Source organism: Microchirus variegatus, assembly GCF_963457635.1.
Source record: "Microchirus variegatus genome assembly, chromosome: 4".
NCBI lineage: Eukaryota > Metazoa > Chordata > Actinopteri > Pleuronectiformes > Soleidae > Microchirus > Microchirus variegatus.
In genome coordinates this window covers 14,763,183-14,782,550 of record NC_139805.1, presented here as the reverse complement: position 1 = coordinate 14,782,550, position 19,368 = coordinate 14,763,183, and the positions used below count along the sequence as shown (strand labels likewise).

Below are 19,368 nucleotides of genomic sequence, written 5' to 3'. Positions count from 1 at the left end.
AAATCAAGACACAGAATTATGTGGCACAGCCTCGTAAATGCTGTCTTTATCACATGGTACTACTAGGACAGTGTGCAGACTGTCTCCTTACCATTTAAAACAGGTTGTACAACAGTGCATTCCTCAAAGGTTTTCCATGAGAGAAGATACGCAGAACTAATGTTTATGACACAACAGTCATGTGATGTTTACTTAAAACACCTGTAATGCTAGAGCACTCTAAAGTAAAGAATAACAACTTTTCCTTCCAATTAGGGAACACACTCCCTCTGTCAATACTATTGTGGCAGTTTTTTGACAATGTTGTCGCTTTAGTTAATTACAGTACAGCATGTGCCCACTCAAATACAAACTTTAGAATACATTTGATATTCGGTGAGTCATAAGAAGCTGTTGGGAAATCAAACCTCTTACTCATAACACTCACATGACTCACTGTGATCATATCAGGTTAAAAGAGAACAAGAAGAAAACTGTTTCTGCATGAGCAGCAGAATGTCTTAGCAACAGTCCTCTATAGTTGCAAATGACCATACATTATAATCAACAATACACAGTGAAATAAACTGTCTTTACTGAATCAGATAGCAGAGATGGGTTGTTGTGGGTGATTTATTTTTGGGTTGCCAATTAGCAGATTTCCTCCGTCCTTTTAGATAAGACTACATTCATTCATTAAGGTTGACTAATTTATCAAACAGCTAATTAACATAACAATCAAAGAGTCTACAAAGTGTAGGCTTAATACAGGACGTAGTATTATTGGTGAAATAAAATGAATAACCAATGACATGAGAGAGTGACATAATACACAGGACACACAGCAATCACTGTGGGGGATAGTTTGGGGTTGTGTGTCGGGAGCAAGTCTAACATTTATGCTGATATTAGGCCATCAATACGACCCAGGTTCGCAACCTGGTCCAAACAAGGGCCTTTCTGCATGGAGTTTGCATGTTCACTAGAGCTGAAACGATGAATCGATGAATCGATTATTAATCGATTACTAAATTAATCGGCAACTATTTTGATAATCGATTAATCGGTTTGAAGCTTTTTTCATTATTAAAACAAGATTTCTGATTGTTTCAGCTTCTTAAATGTGAATATTCTTTTAGTCTTTGCTCCACACAACAAAGAAATCATTAAAACTGAATCATTTTGGTTTGTGGACAAATCAAGACTTTCAAGAACATCATCATTTACAGGTTTGACAAACACTGATCAATGTTTTTTCAAACATTTTGTGACATTTTATGGACCAAATGATTCATCGAGAAAATAATTGACAGATTAATCGATTACGAAAATAATCGTTAGCTGCAGCTCTAATGTTCACTTTATGTTTGTATTGGTTTTCTCTATGTACTTGATTTCCTTCCACAGTCCAAAACATGAATAGTTGTTCATCTCTGTATGCTGGTCCTGTGATAGACTGGCAATCTATCCGGGGTCCATAGTTTTACCTTGCAGATGTGGAACTCTTGTTTTCGGTTTTTGTTTACCTGTTTTTGCTGTTGCACAGGGGTATTTCTCCTGCGCTCTTCCCTTTGTGCTCTGACGCCAGGGAAGAGGCAGGTGAACTTTTTCATCCCTTGTGTTATGTTGCTGGAGCGCCCTTATTTATAAATTGTAGTATGTTCTCTTGGCATTTAATTCCTTTAGGGGCTCTACCTGTATCTGACTGTTATTCTTGTTTGTTTTATGCACTTTATGTCAGAAGAATACACGGAGACTGCACATGTGTGCACGTACACACGTAAAGTAAAAAATAAAATAATCTAGACTGGTGCAATACGTATTCATCGTGCGAGTGGAGGAATGAGGGGCGCACCAAAACCGTGTCAGGGTTGCACACTGAACAGTTTTGACCGACACAGCTACAAGCTGTTGTGAATATAGTAAAGTGCACGAACAAGAACGATACAACTGTTTAACGTATCATTCCCTGTTACACGTAACTAGCACTTGACTTTGAGTAAATATTGACACGCATGTCTCTTCTGGCCGGTAGTCAAGTTTGAGGCAGATCGCGCAATGTACACTGAAGTTACAGGTAAAGGCGATAAAAGAAACTGTGCAAGACAGCATTCGGAAATCATTAGAAGAAGATGATAATGTGACAAATTCCGCTGGAGTGCGAGTGCATCCCTTTAAAGCAAATAAACATGCAAACACTCCTCTTAACGCATTGTAGAACACGCACGGATCAAAGGCAACAGCATAGTACTCATCACTGGACATATACAAGTACTATGATACCGATTAATGAACGGACCGACTTATTTCAAAGTAAGAGACTGAAAGACCCCGTCCAGGAAATATTCACAACCTCACATCGATACTTTCGGGTGTGAAGTAACAACTTCAGTTATTTAATTTGATAATTTAAAACGCTAAATTCTATTTAAATAACCTTCAGTTCTAAGCTATGCTTAATTATCTGGTACCACAGTGGGGTGTCCAATGGTTATTTGTGTCCACAGCTCAGGATTAACTTCGACTTCAATTGGACTTATTTCGAAAAGGCTTCGGTCCAGGTAATAGCCGTAGCCGCCAACTCGAAAGAGTTAGTTAACTTGGCTGAACAACGCTGTGAGAAGACATAACACATACCGTCAGGAAGTGATCCGAGGCGACTATATATCCATATTCATGCTGACGTCCTCATGATGAGACAACGCGAACTTCTTTACACTTCTTCAGTTCCGATCAGCTGTGTGTTTGCTAACGTTAGCATTAGCCAGCTAACGTTAGCAAACCAATGTTAGCTCGCAGTTGTGCTACACAAGCTAGCAACTTTTTCGAACGACATCGCAAACACCCATTGTTATCGTCTCGGTGAATGTACACGCAGTCCGACTTTAACCTCAGTCGTGAGACTGACACAAGGAAGCAATGCTGCTGTCGCTACCCGCTTCTGAGTATGCCTTTCCCGGGTTATGTCGGTGTTTCTCAGAGGAGAAACTATCCAAGACGGGTAGGTAACTAGGACCGAAATATCGCGAGAGTTGTATCACGTCAAACAAAAGCCCCGCCCCTCTTTTACCCCTAACTACATACCAGTACAGTGTATTAAAAATACATTAAATACCAATATCAAACAATATGCAGGTATTCATTTGAGCATTTATACACTATAGAATTACATACAATGAATTGGTAATAGTATAGCTTGTGTTAAATTAATGGTCCATTGATTCATTCATTGATTCATGGGCCTAGAATATATATTATCAGAGCAAAGCAGAAGTTCCTTTTTTCAATGCAGTTTATGTTCCTGTACTGACACCTAGTGGCCCTTGTGGCGTATCTCACCCCACCCCACCCCCCCTCTCTCACACACACACACACACACGCACACACACACACACACACACACACACACACACACACACACACACACACACACACACACACACACACACACACACACACACACACACACACACACACACACACACACACACACAAACAAAAATATGATACATGACAGGAGCGACTCTGTGGTAGTGCTGGCCCCATGGGTTAGTGCCCTCTGTGTGTGGTCATTTGCTGCGTGTCCCCCAGAAATATTTTTAAAAACATAGTGTGTGCGTGAGTGTGTGTGTGAGTGCAGGGCCGGCCGCATAAGCGAACTAAGCCGTTGCTTAGGGCCCCGTGACCACCAGAGGGCCCCCAGAGCAATTAACTAAAAAAAAAATATTTGGATTGCTGTAGTTTATTTTGAATTTTTCTCTCCATTTTTACCAAAGCTTTTTCACAGTTTTTACATCATTGTCAGATGTGATTATTTAACTTTATATTTTTATAAACCATTTTTATTACCTTGTTCCGGGTGCCTCTGTTGATTTACATTATCATTTAAGTATTCGTTTATTTTATTTAATGTATTAATATATTAATGTAAACGGTTTTATGTATTGATTCTCTGTGTCGCCAGTAGGGGGAGTTGCTGATTTTGCCAAATATGAATTGAAAGATTTTTCTGTAAGTTTGCAAATCTGGTGTCTGCTTCCATGTAACAAAACATTTTAGTTTTAGTCACATTTAGTTGTACAAGTGTATTTGTATTCGTGACAGAGTAAAATAAGTAGAATACCTTTAGTATAGTAGGTGTGTGAATGATCAATAATCATTATTATTGGCAGTAACAGAGGGCCCCAAAATCTAATTTTGCTTAGGGCCCCACGGAGGCTTGGGCCGGCCCTGTGTGAGTGTGTGTGAATGGTGTGAGTGAGAGAGAGTGAGAGAGATTCTTCCTCGTCCCTGCCATTGTAACCTGGCACGCCCCCCCTCCTCCTCCTCTCTGTGCACTGGCAGGAGAAAGTAGCAGACGCGGTCTTGTGTGCGGTCACATTTCCATTTTCTGTGAAAAGAGCTGAGCGAAATGGAAAGAAGGAGCGCTCGCTTTTTAGGTAAGAGAATTCTACCTGTTGTGGTGGTTGTTGTTTTCATCATTATTTTCCCAACAGGTGTGAGTTAGACACGCGCATGTTTCGCGATTCACCCTCTCGCCTTTTTATCGACAGCTGAAGCATTTTTGGCAGAAGCTATGTTTTTGTGCCACCCAGAGGGACAGAGACACCGAGTGTCTTCCTTCGTCATTCATCAATAACACTGATCAGTGAGATGGACACGGCGCGTGAAGAGTCTCTGTGACATAAAACAATACAGTCTGCAGCTTTGATTCTACACTTTTAATTAAAAGTTTTTTTGTATTTTGTTAAAGGAAGGGCATTGTTATGTGGTAGTTCATGTCTGTCCTAAATGTTTTATCTTCTATGTTACAGTTAAATCAACCTTAAAAATATTAGAAATGATCATTGTTGTTTGACTATGAGTGAGCACTAAAAGCTAAACCTTAGGTTTGATAGGGTTTAGGATAGTGAGGCATTATTGCCACACAGAGACAAGTATATTTCACTGTCTCTAACATAAATGAGGTTCTTCTAATTACTTAGTATCTTCACACCAGATAATGATAACATTTTCCAAAAAACATTTCTGCTCAGTCTCAGAGGTTTGGCAAGGCAGCAATAATCTCCTTAATGATGGTGGAATTAATTAAGCAGAGGAAGTCAAGACTAGATTTGCCGCAGTCAATAGAAAGGCAGTTATTGATGGCTTTTAGATAAGATGATTCTTCTTTTCCCACCCTGGAAATTATAGTCTCTGTCTCTGTGTTTCTATGAACTGTGTGGAGCATTTGTTTGTGTTTGTCTTTATGAAAAATGACTACAATCTGAAGCCTGTGGTGATGCATTTAGATAACTAATCAAGTCAGGACCGGCACAAAAGGCACTCTTTTTTTCTTAGGTCATGGGAGTCTGACAATAATGGAACGAGCAGCTTGAACAATCTGTGTTGCTGGGATGCTGGAGGAAAATCCTGCGTTGCCAATTGACTTCATCAGTTTATATTTGTGTTTTTTGGAAGTACAGGCGTTACATTTTGTGTCCAGTCATTGGCTGTTTTCTATAACACACAGTTGCTGTTCACTGGGCTAATAGATGATGTGCTCAGCTTTGTGTATGAGGACAAATGGACCAATGTCTTTTTTTAAAATTACTTCATCACATTAACACTTGTTACTCATTACCCCGATCTATTTCGACAGTATTTTCACGACATTGCTATCTGTAAATCTTCTCTTGTTGAATGCACTGGTTGATTGTACACATCGCTCTCATTGGTCAGGCTGTAGATTGTTTTTTTGTTTTTTTTAATGCTGTGCAATTAAGTGCATCTATTCAGCACAAAAGCTGAATCCAGCTGTACCTCTTGAACTGTTGGGGACAACGAGTAACAGATATAGTCCGAATCCAAATTGTGATTCATGAAAGAGCAGTCTTAGAGTTTGAGATATTTGACTCAAACAAACATTAGGAAATCCATGTATTTCATATTCTGGATTTTTTTTTGACACTATTAATTTGCTGAGAATCGTGAGCAGGCCTTTCCCTAATGCCTTACTCCGTTTTAATTTGACAGGCTGTAGCTGGGATCTAATATTCTACTTTGGGATTAGTTCTGTCATCCACTCACACCTTTTTGTGTGTTTTTTTGTGTGTATGACTGCAGCCAGGACTGGACTGAAGGAGCAGAACAGAGCATAGCAACAGATGGTTTAAAGGAAACATTGATCAGGTTCAGGAGTCGGTTTGAGGATTTGCTGAAGGCCTGTATTAGGTTGTTTGAGCTTCCATTAACAAAGCAGGTGTCTAGTCAAAGTGGCAGAGAGACTAGCTAATTATTGTTTGTGCAGTTGAGTGATCATAGGATCAGGGGAGATGAAAGGTTACTCAGGCAGACAGGCAAAGTGACAGCACGCGTAATGTAAGCAAAGGTTCAACAGAAACGGTTAGAGAGATGATCTGGCAGAGCCTTGTTACATGGCTGGTCCTTATATGCAGCAGATGGTCTGGGCTGTATGGTGAGGCTCAGGTGGGCAGGAGACCGGAAGCCATGCTCAGCAAGAGAGACGCTGATTCAGGAGCAGGACCCAAAGGAAGACAGGCAGACAATGTAAAGTATCCATAAACCTCACAACGTTGCTGTACTCAGTTCAGTTTACTTCAAACAATTGTATTAGTCCTACTTGTGTCATGAGTTAATGGAAGAGAACAACATGGTAAAAACAACAAAAATGCAAAGATCTGGACAATCGTTTGTTTGAAAAGCAGACAAGCAGTGTGTTGGGGAAAAAAAACAGAATGTTAATTTTGTCATGGGCCACAATTCACCAGATCCCAGAAGGGTTGTTGAAGTGTTGTTTTCAGGTGATTTGCATAATGCTGAAAGGTAATGATGGAATTATTGACCAATAACACTAAAATGATTCCCCTACTGTACCTGTAAAGGTCCAGTGTGTTGTAATATGCGACAATGAATGGCGTAACGTCAGATTACAACAAACAGAGGACTCATCCCTCCTTTTCCCAAGTGTCATGGAACTGTGGAGGGCTTTGCATGCCAGAAAGGAACTATCCACTCCCAACAATGTCCTCCTCTTTTGTTGACCTGTTGTTTCTTGTTTGCAATGTGAGCTTCTGCTTTAAAAAATGTGAAATGAAAATCTACAGTATTCAGGCTGCTGTAGAAATTAGAGGTGGACTGATGCGTGTATAGCTCGGGGCAGCTGAGTTTTTTTTTCCTCCATCTCATGAAATACAACAGTTTAATGATAACAACAAATACATTTACCTTCATCTACCAGTTCGACGCCAGCAGTCTGTCTCTTCAGTCTACATTTTATGTCTGCACTGCAGTGCACTCATAGAGTATTTTCAATAAAATAAAATTATGAAAATACATGAAATAAATGTAGATGGCCTAGTTAATGTGCCCAAATGATTAATTGGTTTACCTAGTCTAGTAGAGACACGTTGGTGCAAAATGGCAGCGTTTGAAAAGCAAGCTCTTTGCTTTAATTATACATAAAAGGCTTTTACCAAACATTACCAAATCTAACTACAGCCAACGTATTTTACATGGCAGAGGGGTTTTTCATAGTATAACCAATAACAAGTATCAACAATTTAATTAAATTAAATTTAATAGGTATCAGGTTGAGGTCAAATGTCTTCTTTGACCTATGGTCACCGTGAGACACTGGCAGTCTATGAATTTTTTTTTTTTTTACTTAGTTGTTTCCTCAAAGTCTCATCTTGGTGGCAAGACGGTCTCTTTGCAGGTTTTACTCTGCAATGTTTGCTCCTTTTCTACTGCTATTTTTGCTTTATCACTTCTTTACATCGACATTCTCAGTTTACACACAGCAGTGTGGTGGTCCTATTAACAGTACTAATCATTACTGAACTGATGTGTCAGTGGTTGTCTAATGATCTTTCCTGGAAGGTCATTGCAGCAGGAGGATCCCTTTGAGAAGTGTCTTTTCATCATCCAAAGTAGACCTGTCATACATGGCTGCAGTTAATGACAGACGATGTATAGACTTCAACAGCATCAACACGATCTAAAAGCAATTAGCAGATGAGAGCATATATTAAATTTAACCACCAATTGCTCTGTATATTCACTTTCATATACAGTATGTACATGTGTGTGTGTGTGTGTGTTATGGTTAGTTGGACGATGTCATGTACATTGTACCTGTGCCTTATACTCTGCACATTTGCAGATATGCTGCGTCCGATCGCTCACTCGAATGCTTCACATTGTGTAACAGAATTGTAAATTAAATATGTAGAATATCCACCTAATGTACTGTGTACGATAAAGAAAAGTAATATGCAGCGGCTGTCACGGAGTTAGAGGCGAGCTGAGCTACAGAAAATCACCCATTCATATACAGTGTGTCCCTGGCTCCTACAGTATTTATGAACTGAACATAATTGTCCCTTCATCTTGACAGAGCTGCCTGTTCAGTTCAATTGCTTTTTGTTATGCCGTTCATACAAGGCAAACAGAGCTATACAACAGCCCAAAGAATATTGTGGTGCCACAATGATTTAGGAAAAACTACGAGTGACATAGTTGAGTCGTTATGCGTTTGCTGAATATTGTTCTCTTCCCTCTGCTCCCACCGCACTGTGATGAATAACTCATCAATGTCTTCCTGCACATTCCTATTCTGGAGTTTGATGTATAATTACACATAGATTCCTCTCACAGTTGATCCTGAAATCCTTTATTTGTATAGGATAACTTCAATCAATATAAAATATAATTGCTAAGCAGAAGAATAGCAACTTGATACGTGTACCAGGTCAGATTGTGTTGATTTAATGATTAGATCTCTGGCATAACCTGTATTTACGTTATCATCCCTTTTGTACTTGTAAAGCTGTCCTCCTGCACCTGTCATCACCTGCACCGTGTTGCAAGCAAGGTGGTTATTTTCAGCTGGCTGAAAGTTCTCGCCTGATTTCCTTTTCAAAAGCATTGTGCATTAGAGAAGGCCCAGGTAACGTAACACTTTCTGACACACACATTTGGCCACTTATGAGGTTGATATTCAGGCCGAGGTATAGTGTGGTGAAATACAGTGTAATTTGTAGTGGGGCGAAGATCGTAGCAGGTGTGAGAGGGTTCCTCGCCTGCCCGAGCCTCCCGTTCGTTCCTCATTACTCACTTTGCAGACACCTGGTTGTTCGATAACAAGTGTAAAAACCATTTGTCCCATGTGATTTTGCACGACAAAATGGCTGACAGCACCTTATCAAACTCTGATGCCAAGTGACTGAGAAGTCGTCACACAGCTGTGAGTAACAGATTAGAGGGTTTTGATTTGAGATAATGGCAGTGTGAAAGCTCAGCGACTTAAGTCTAGTCAACAACACAGCTCTTAAAAGCTAATTCTAATTTTATCAAAACACTTCTTGGCAGCGTGGTCTGGATAATTGTGAGGAGGCAGTCAGTTGAGGTTTGATGGGTTTTTGTGTGGATTACAGTGTTAGAGTGTTTTTTGAGCTTTATGGTCAAATACAATTGTGATGATCTGTGATAATGGGTCTGGAAAATGTCATCCTGTATCATTGTCCAATGATAACACATCGACAAGAGTTTTTCTGAAACTGTAACAAAACACATTATAATATGTGCATTTAAAACACACTCTCACTGTTTTTATTTCCCTAGCTGATGGTAGATGTCCACAAACATGTTAATGTTGAGAGCCTTTATATAAATGCATAATGGATTCTTCTCCCTCTGTAAGAGTGCTACAGATGATCCACATATTTGATTTGGCAGAGATTTTTCTTTATGGGGGCCTTTCATTGTGTAGTTTGCATGTTCTCCCTGTGTACTCGTTGGGATTTCCCTGGACACTCATCAGGTTTTCCCTGGGTACTCACCCTGCAATGGACTGACGACGTCTCTGGGGTGTACTCTGCCTTTCGCCCCGTGTCAAAATACCCTCATGTGGAGGATAAAGCGATAGACAAGGAATGAAGCTGACAATGATTGTGAAGACAGCAGGATAATGGACTGCCAACAGCAGCAAATAGATTACGTTTACAACACATCTGTGTGTAGGAACACCTTTTCAGTTGCACATGACAAGATACAACCTGCTTTCCTGAATGTGCTTCTCTAAGGGTGGTGGAGGGGAGGTAAAGTTCTATCCCAGTCCATTCTATTCTATGTGGCTTTGTCTTTTTTAGTAGCCGACATCTTGTGGGGAACTTTTTGTCTTCCATCCCGTGAACAACCTTACAATCTAAAAATGTACTTATTTCAAATCTTTCCCTACATTAGTAAAGTAAAAATTGCAAATGTTATTTCTGTCCCTTGAATATAACTCCTCTCTGAGTGCATTGATTTTGTCTTGTTTGGTATTTCCCTGTTCGTGTGGCTTATGCTGCAGCTGCACATCCAGGTCCAACTGTCTGAACTCAGATATTTCTATATCTCAGCTTATTATGTTGGCATACTCGTTCACTTATTTTAAAAGCAGTGGATCCATTTCAGTTCTCCTGCCATTCCTGATAGAGAGGTGTTCCGTGCCAGGCACCACCGAATGAATAATTGTATGGACATTGGACAAAATGTATGTATTCCTATCTCAATATCTCACCAGCTTTCTCTGAATGAATCTGGGCCCTTGAACATTATTTTAGAGCACTTAAGTAAGCTGCAACAGAAAAGGACGAGGGGAGGATTTGGCAGCACCAGGTGCTTTCTGTCTTTGTTGGAAGCTCGGCTTATTAAGTAGCAAAAATTAAAGCCACTTTGCCTATGGTCCCTCTGCTACACGAGTTCCAGCTCCACAGCATTAACATTATATACAGTTAACTCACCCACCAAGCAGGAAATTCAAAGTGTCAGAGGTAATGGGCGCAGGCAATCACAAACTATAGAGCCACCACTGAGTGTTTGCAAGAGCTGAAGGTGTGTTAGGGTTGATTCATAACGTATCAATATGGTAATGTATGTGGTTCAACTCAGCAAATAGGGTATAGAGCACAGTTTCATTTGTCGTCTGTGTCTTTCTTCAACTGCCTCAACAAATCTTTCTTCATTAATTACTCTGTGTTATACATTTTTAATAGAAGTGTAGGAGAGGTAGAGTGATCAGGAGTTGTTTTTCCTGTAGACGTGTGGCAGTGATCTAATCACTAAACATGTATCCATTATGTCTCATATCAAAATGTCTCATTGTTTGTCTCTAGTTATTCTGCATATGAGCAATGGAATTAGCACAGGCATAGTTATGAGGAAAAAAAGCCCTGATGTAGCTGTGGTATTTCCCTGCATGCATAATAAGATTTGGAAGTGAAAAGATGTGATGAAATTAGAAGAGGACATTTTCAAATGAAATTGAAGACAATGCTACTCTTGTGGCTGAAGTGAATAAATCTTTTTAATGCATTTTTAAATTTCCATCAGTTAAATTTGTATTATATACATTGGCATTTTAGAGCTTTTATGGTGAAGGTACTGTTTTGAGCGCTGTAGTTGTCTCCACTGCCAAATCCTAAGACATTAATCTGACTTGGCCTGTACCAGCTCGCTGCTTAGACTGATAGTTTTCTTTCAACAAGATTATCGAAAAAAGGTGGTCAAAAATGTAAAGTTGTCAAAAAGGCGTTTTCAGTATAGAGACTTTAACAGTTACTGTTAAAGTGTAACAGGTTTTCCCATTGTTTCATAAGTTTATTATTGTCTAACACGATTGTGGGATTATTTCTTCTATTTTTATTTATTTATGGAATAAATATAATTATGATGTTAAAGTAGATTGCTCACAACGGCAAAAGAACAGTGGTGTTTACAATTGGTTCAATATGAGCCTTGCTTCACTATGTTGTTCTTTTAGTCACTGATTTCTTAAGTTAATTTTCCATATCCAAATAGAATAGCATTCAAATTGTATCACGCTGTTTATCTATTATGTGCCTGGCTACTTCTGCATCTTTACAACAGTGACCAGGAACACAAAAGTGTCTCTTTAATCATTTATTTTGCTACATTCCACCCGGATGACACTGGTTATTCCTTCATTCTCTCCAGTTAACCTGAGTTATTCTTATATGCAACAGTATGTTCCTTCTGTCAATGTAAAACTGTTGCTGTCTGAAGGTGTTTGTGAAGACCTCTTGAAACCACAGAGGTGCAGTGAAGCCATCATCATCATCACTTCAACTGTGTCTCTGATCATTAGTGCCTCATTCATAGCAGTGGCTCCACTTATTGACAGCAGTGTAATTAATAGCTCTCAGGGTGCTTAAGCAGTCTGATGGTTCTCGCATCTTACCTGATCTATAAAACCACACGTCACCTTTTACTGCTCAATATCTTCGCTGCACCTTTCATCTCAGAGTGACTGTATAACCAGGACTCTAGAGTGTTCGGCTCGCTACAGTTTTGAAGGCTTTGTAAAGCTTTATAGCACGTGTGCTATTGTGGATCTTTTGGAGTATGTCAGGGAATAACACGTATTGAGTCTTCCCTTATATTCACCTGAAACCTAGCTAGTTCCTACCAGATAAAGGAAGAGATGGGTAACTGAAATAAAAACAACTCCTTTCTTTCATTCTTCCCTCTTTCTAATTGCACCATTAAGCACAGCACTCTCAGTATTGTACGATTATTTGTTTTGAGGGCCTTGTTACTGCACACCTAATCAGTTCTAATGCTCAAAAAGCTGGTAATATTTTAAAGAGACTGTGGAAAGTGAGTGCTATTGGGCCATTGGCCAATTGCCTTAGACAGTTGGCTGAACGTAGAAGCTGGATCTCTGATGGCTTTTGATTAATGCAACTTTAACCTGACACCCAAGCAGAGAGTGTGTGCACCTATGCGTGGGAATTATTTAGTGGAAGCTTGGGTCTGCACTGTGCGTTATAAGGAAATGCTAGTGTTTGCATCTGTATCTATAGTTTTTTTTACAAAAATTGCAAATAATAGGAAGAAGCCCACATGAAAGTCGATCTCATCTGTCTCCAACACTTTCTGTCTTACTAATGTATCTCCTCTGTTCTCTTTCTTTATTGCAGCACTATGCTGAGATCCCAGGCAGTATTCTCACCATGCTGGAACTGGGCTCCTGTTCGGTCAGTAATCAGTCTCTGACAGGGGACCACAATGCTTTGGGGCTTCCTACAGCCCCTGGAGGACCAGAGTGTCCAGTGGGTGGTCTGGGCATGGTGGCGGTTTGTGGAAACAGTAGGCACCACATCCTCTACCCATCACCAGTGGATTGTGAGAGTTGGCAGAAGCATCGCACAGGACTGGCCAGAGAGTGTTCTGAGTCCCATTCTCTCCTTGAGGCCCAGAGTCTCTCTACCAGCTATGACACCCTCTACTTCCCACATTTGTCGGGCCAAGCTCGCCCTCTGCACCCAAACCGCCTGGGCCTCTCTCTTGATGTGGCCTCGACTTTTGACGTTGGAGGGGGGATGCTGGGGGTGGATGGCGACATGGTGGTCAGTCCCAATGTGATGAAGAGACGGCGCGGCGGCCTGATAGAGCAGAAGGACATTGTAAAGGCCCACCAGGCTCATAAGATACACAGCACACCACAGGCACGGCGCAAGGAGTGGGAGTGAGTATGATTCTAGAATAAATACTGAGTATTTACAGTAAATCATGTAAAGTAGGGATGACATTTGTGTGGGAAAATGTGTGTATACAACAATATCCTCAACATCTGTACATATTATAAAAACAATGCTCTATAGAGTAGCTTATCATTTTCATTTTCAGTAAAAGTACTTTTAAAAGTAGAAAGACAAGACAGATTCACACAATTTGTCATTAGAAATTTCTACACAGATGCTGTATATACAGTATGTTTAGGCAGGAACTGATTTGTAAATCTGCTCCAAAGCCTCAAGTGTATCCATGTCGCTGTGTTCACAACAGGGTCATGACTGCAGGCTTAGATAGTTAGTCATTTTGGCAAACATTCTTACCAGCTTTCACCTGGAAAGATTGATTGCATGGGATGAGATTCTTGTTTCTGTGAATAACAAGCAGCAAGATCATTAAGCAGGATGATTGGAAACTGAGAAAAAGCTCTCCATAAAGAGTCCATCTGTAAAAGTGTTTTCTAAAAGATAGACGGAAGATTGCCATCAACGTCTTTTGGCTGCTCCATCTCTGGGGATTGCCACAGTTGATAATCCTCACATTTGATTTGGCAGAGTTTTTTTTTGCCGTTTCTGACACAACCTTCCAATTTATACAGGCCGGCACAAACGTACACTAAATATGGCCCATCTGTGGCTTTGGTCAATTTAGAGTTTCCTATGAACAATGAGCAATGGGGATCGGGTACATTGATCAGGGTTACCCCACACAAGCCAAGTTCTCTTTCTGCTTGGCTATGGTTTGCCAAAATATAATTAGCTGGATGTTCTGTGACATTATTCAATATTTTATCATCTGATGTGATTCCATATAGAGGCAATATTCTGTGAATACTCCGTGAAGCACCAGTTAAAAGCTTATTCAGTCATTATATCTATGTTGTGTGTGTATCTATGTGTGTCCATGCCTTTACCTGTTTCCTGCCCTGCAGGGGAGATGCCCCCCTCTGTTTCCCTGCTGAAGCTGGAGCTTCACCACTTGGGGTGTTGGCACCCTTTGTGCCTTCCCCACACTTATCACCACATGTACAGGAAGCCACATGCAATGCTTAGCTGTGCTGAAGTAGAGCTTTAGGAGTACAGAGGTAGGAAGAGTGGAGATGGGCAATGTATCTAATGTATCTATGGTACCTCTGTACTCCAGAGCAGTGAGGTCAACCAACCCCAACGCTTGGCAGTATGGGGCTCTCTGCACTGAAAATGGCTGGCAGCCAATCTGTTCATTTCAGGGGAGCCCTACATTTCCAATGTCTGCTTTCACCTCCACACTTTTATCCTGCCTCCTGACACACCAACCCCATGTCCTCTTCTTTTGTCTTCAGCCAACAGTGGCACAGTTTCCATCGGCACCCTGCTGGTCAATAGCACAGATGAGGGTCATTGTTACCTCGGGCCAGAATTATTTTCAGTGACCCACATATTTGAGTTGGCAAAAGCCTTTCATGATACAACCCTACCCATTTATCTGGGCTTAGGTCTGGCCAGGGGGCAACTGCAACATTGTGCCAGGTTGGAGATATGACACAAAGAAGCAACCACCAAAAGTTTCAGAAGCGAATTTTGACATGCAGTTTGGCATGATGAATGCTTATTGTCCCTGTGCTCCTTTATTTAGATCTAATAGTGTTGCTTTAGAAAACCTGTTTTCAGATGAAGGACACATCATACAATAATAGAGTCAATAACAACAATTAGCATGTTACACATTGCAGCTTTAACCGACCGCTCTATGCATTTAACTTTTTCATGTTTGAAGCTTGTTCAGCACTTCCGTTGTAGGGGAAATTGGAAAAAATATAGATCAGAAATATGATATGTCTAAGTCCATGTGACAATATACAATGTGGCTGATTACTGAATCACTGGACCTGTGCAGAACCTCTGTCATGGACTAGATACTTGTTTGCTGGCCTGCCCAACATGATTATTAGAATACAACATGACAGAGCCACACATGTGCTGCAGAGAGAACAAAGAGCAGAGTGAGTCAGGTTGCATTACAACCATGAACGTCCACTTCTCATGGCCACTTAGTGGCAAAGCCATAGCCACCCTTCGACAGGAGGATGGAAAATGAGCCGAAGTGCACCTGAGCCAAAGTGTGCACCTGTTTTTGATTCACGAAGGAAATTACTTTTCATTAATTTGAGGTAGGAGAAATATTTTATGAAAAAGAAAACGTATGCATCTTTATTATACAGTTTTATTGCATTACTCACCTTTTCCCCTGGTCCTTGGACTCTTGTAAGAGTCAGATTTCCATGATGTATAAGATGGATATTTGTCATTCCCAGATAACAATTCCTATACCTCACCGATAAACCATCATTTTAACATTATAGACTTTGTCCCCCCCCCCCCCCAAAAAAATGATGTCATACTCATTACACACATACAATATGGCATTGCTTATCTTCATATAGATGAATAAATTAAACACCAGTTTTATATATGTGTATTGGTACACGCATAATGCTCATTGTCCACAGAAGACATACATTGAGGTTCTGTGTGTTACACTGAAATATCAACTTTTGTAAAAGATACTGCATTTATCAATACTGCACTGTATATGATGCCATTTAAATATTAAATGGAGTCATTTTTCCTAGAGGGAGAAAATGCCTGTGTTTTTTCCAGTCAACTATTTCTTGTGTTCTTGTGCGTTTTCTGAAATGTCACATACAGATCTCTATTTGAACAACATGATGAAACAGCTAACACTGGCTAGTGAATGAAGCAATTAAGTCTCTAATTCTAGGATCTTGAGCTTCCTTTAGCAGATGGTCATCAGTGTTGCTTATGTTTGCATTATATTTGCAGATGTGTGTGTCTGTGTGTGTATGTGCACGTGCATGCTTTTGAAACATGGCATTCTGGATGAAGGCATCCATTTGGAAGTAATCGATGAAATAACAGTACTTAGTTTTGGTGTTGACAGCCTCTAATGACAGTAATCACACTGACTCTTGAATCTGTCATTTCCACTGCACCAGGAGTCAATGTCGGTCACAATTTATAGTAAATTGCTAAAATGTTGTCTTTCTTTGACCTTGTTGCTCTGTGTGTATGTGTGTGTGTTCTTGGTTGAATGTGTTTTTGTGTTTAAAAGGCCAAGGCACCTTTTCATGCTTGCACCAAGCTAAAACAAGAAACACTTATGTTTGTCTATCTGCTTCATCCTCCACGTGAGGGTCGTGGGGCCTCAAACAAGTAATCCACATTGTTTTTTAATTTGTACACCCTCTTTTGTAAAATCTCAATCTATAAATAAGTATAGTTGCTATGGCCATCAGCAGATAAAAGTAATGAAAAAAATAAAAACAAAAAGGCTTAATCAAGACCTTTTTCAGAAACACTTTGTCAGAAGATACTGTTAAACATGAATTAGTTACCAATTAAATTCATTCTGGGATCAAATTGGCTCTTAAATAAATCCCTTCAATTGATGTATTTTATAGAATCATATTGTAAAACCCTTAAGCCCTTAAAGAACACAGAGCATTTAGGCTGCTTTTTTCCATGACTATAGATGCTATTAGAATGTGCAGTGTCTTATAACATTTTGTCCAGAACAACAACCAATCTGATGAAAAATATATATTATATGCTATATAAACACACCTGAGCAAAAACTATATATAAAAAAAATAATAATCAGATTTTTAGTAAAATACATCACAGTTCAAATTTCGCTTGGTTTGTTTTTAGGAAGAATTTTTTTTTCTATTTTGTCACTTTTGCACAACTGGTGCTACGACTAACAACAACAACACATAAGAGGATGAAAAAATGCTGTTTGTAAAGCATGAAGATGTGACCTATATACACACACCAGGATGTCCATATAACGATTTGTGTATTATTCCCCTGGCAATTTACCAAGAGTGCACCTGTGGCACTGATCTGTGCCGCGTGAGCACTGAGGGTTAATTAAGATTGGCCCCTTAATAACCTACCAATCACTGCTGATGGTAAGTTATTTTCATACATGCAGTCATTACCACTAGGCTAGTCATTCTCTCACTCATATACATATATATATGTATATATATATGTATATATAAGTATATATGTGTATATATATATACGTATATATATGTTTATATATACGTACCTGTATATATCATATATGTATATGTCATATATATATATGTAAGTGACCTTAAGTTGCTATACTCTTTGTATTTTATGGGTTTTTTTTTCCTTTTTTCCCCTTTTTTTCCTCTGGCCCAAACATCAGAGCAGGCTCTTCATTCAAGCCAAGGTTTTGCAGGCTAGAAGTGTTATTTCTTTTAAACAATTATTTAATAAATCAGAGTAAACAGTAAATAAAAGAATAGCAGTTCACAGTGTGGTAGTAGTGGTTCTTTAAAATGATGCACACCAGAAATTCAAGGCAGTTAAGGTTTTGTGTTGACAAAACTTTGACTGAAACTCGTGATGTATTCTAGAACAACTTGTTGACACTTGGTGACATTGTCCTGTGAGTAGTTCTAATGCAGAGGGTTGGATTAGGTCCTTTATTTGTGTTTGTATTTTCATTGTCTCGGCTCGCAATGGCTCGTCTGTCAGGGCTTTCACACACTCCTCAGCTCTGCTGACACATTTTACAGTAAAGGGACGCAGAATGAAGAGGCTGAGTGAAGTGAGTGAAGACAATAGCAGCTCTTCACAGTCTCTGGACATTTGAATTTGACAGTAATTACCAAAGCATTTTCATGCAGTAGTTATTAAAAGACATTTCACAGTTGAAATGGTCTGTTAAAGCTTTTGTACAAATGTTATTCATACAATACTCACTGAGTGAAGCTCAGGCCTGTAAACTCATCTGTAAATCACAGACTTAAATTATGCAGAAAATGGGGGGAAAATGTTTTTTTTTTTTACTTTGCTAAACGGACTTTAGTCATAGTTCTTATAATTTGAGGCAGAACCACGTTCATATTAACCATTTTCCATGAGTTATTTTTGTTGTTAATAATTAATGTAATTTCTCGACTCAGATTGTATTGAACTATTGAAGAATTATTCTTCCTGCCTTGACTCTGCACTCATCACTGCAATTAATCAGGTTTTTTTGTTTGTTTGTTTTTAGTGGTCATAGCCTGACACACAGTAGCATACTGTCATTGTGTTGTTGTGCAGTATTTAATAATGTGCAGACCCTGAAGTCATATTGGGTGGCATCAAATGAGCAATTTATTCAGTATTTCATAGGTGATTTACAGTATTCTGGAAATGCAAGTGTCAGTGGTTAAACTGTAAGACACCAGTACATTATTTCTTTATCCACATTGTGTGCATGAGTTTAGGTACCTTTTGAAAATGCTTGTGTTATCATTATTTATCTCTGTTACGACTGTGGGTCCTGTCCATGCTGGTTCTGTTCTCAACAGTGTTTACAGACATGCTCATGGTCATTCTTCTGATCATCAGCCTGTTTGGAACAAATTGGCTGTGTCTCTGGCTACAGCTGTAAAACTGTCTGTTTACAGTGCATCATTATTTCTCCACCAGCTGAAAGAACAAGATGATTGCACTTTAAAGCGGACCTAGACCGGAAGTTCCAATTAACGCTGTGTTTTAGTGTGTATCTGCGTCATTACCTTGTTTACGAAGGCCTGAAGTTTAGAAACAAACTGTTCAGCCATTGCTGAGAACGATGTGTTTTATTGTAATCTCGGGCTCAGTGAGATCTCTGAAAAAACCCGGTCCTGTTACGTAAACAGCGGTTCTCCTGAACAGCAGATCGTCCTGCTCCGGGCACTAGTCCGGGTACATCCGGTTGCGTACATTGAACCGCAGA

At 39.6% G+C, this 19,368-nt stretch overlaps 2 protein-coding genes across 2 annotated transcripts in view; one reads left to right on the top strand and one right to left on the bottom strand.

The window, feature by feature from the left end:
* Positions 1–2,932, bottom strand: part of cep350 (centrosomal protein 350) — a 31,349-nt gene extending 28,417 nt beyond the window's left edge. The window contains exon 1 of the mRNA XM_083887921.1: positions 2,617–2,932. The gene's annotated coding sequence lies outside the window, so the exon portion shown is untranslated. The remainder of the gene's footprint in view (positions 1–2,616) is intronic.
* A 1,428-nt stretch (positions 2,933–4,360) lies between these two features.
* cacna1ea (calcium channel, voltage-dependent, R type, alpha 1E subunit a) overlaps positions 4,361–19,368 on the top strand; it is a 90,530-nt gene continuing 75,522 nt past the window's right edge. Inside the window, exons 1-2 of the mRNA XM_083888058.1 lie at positions 4,361–4,418; positions 12,966–13,513. Coding sequence (XP_083744184.1) covers positions 12,999–13,513 — 515 coding nt within the window. The 5' untranslated portion in view covers positions 4,361–4,418; positions 12,966–12,998. The remainder of the gene's footprint in view (positions 4,419–12,965; positions 13,514–19,368) is intronic.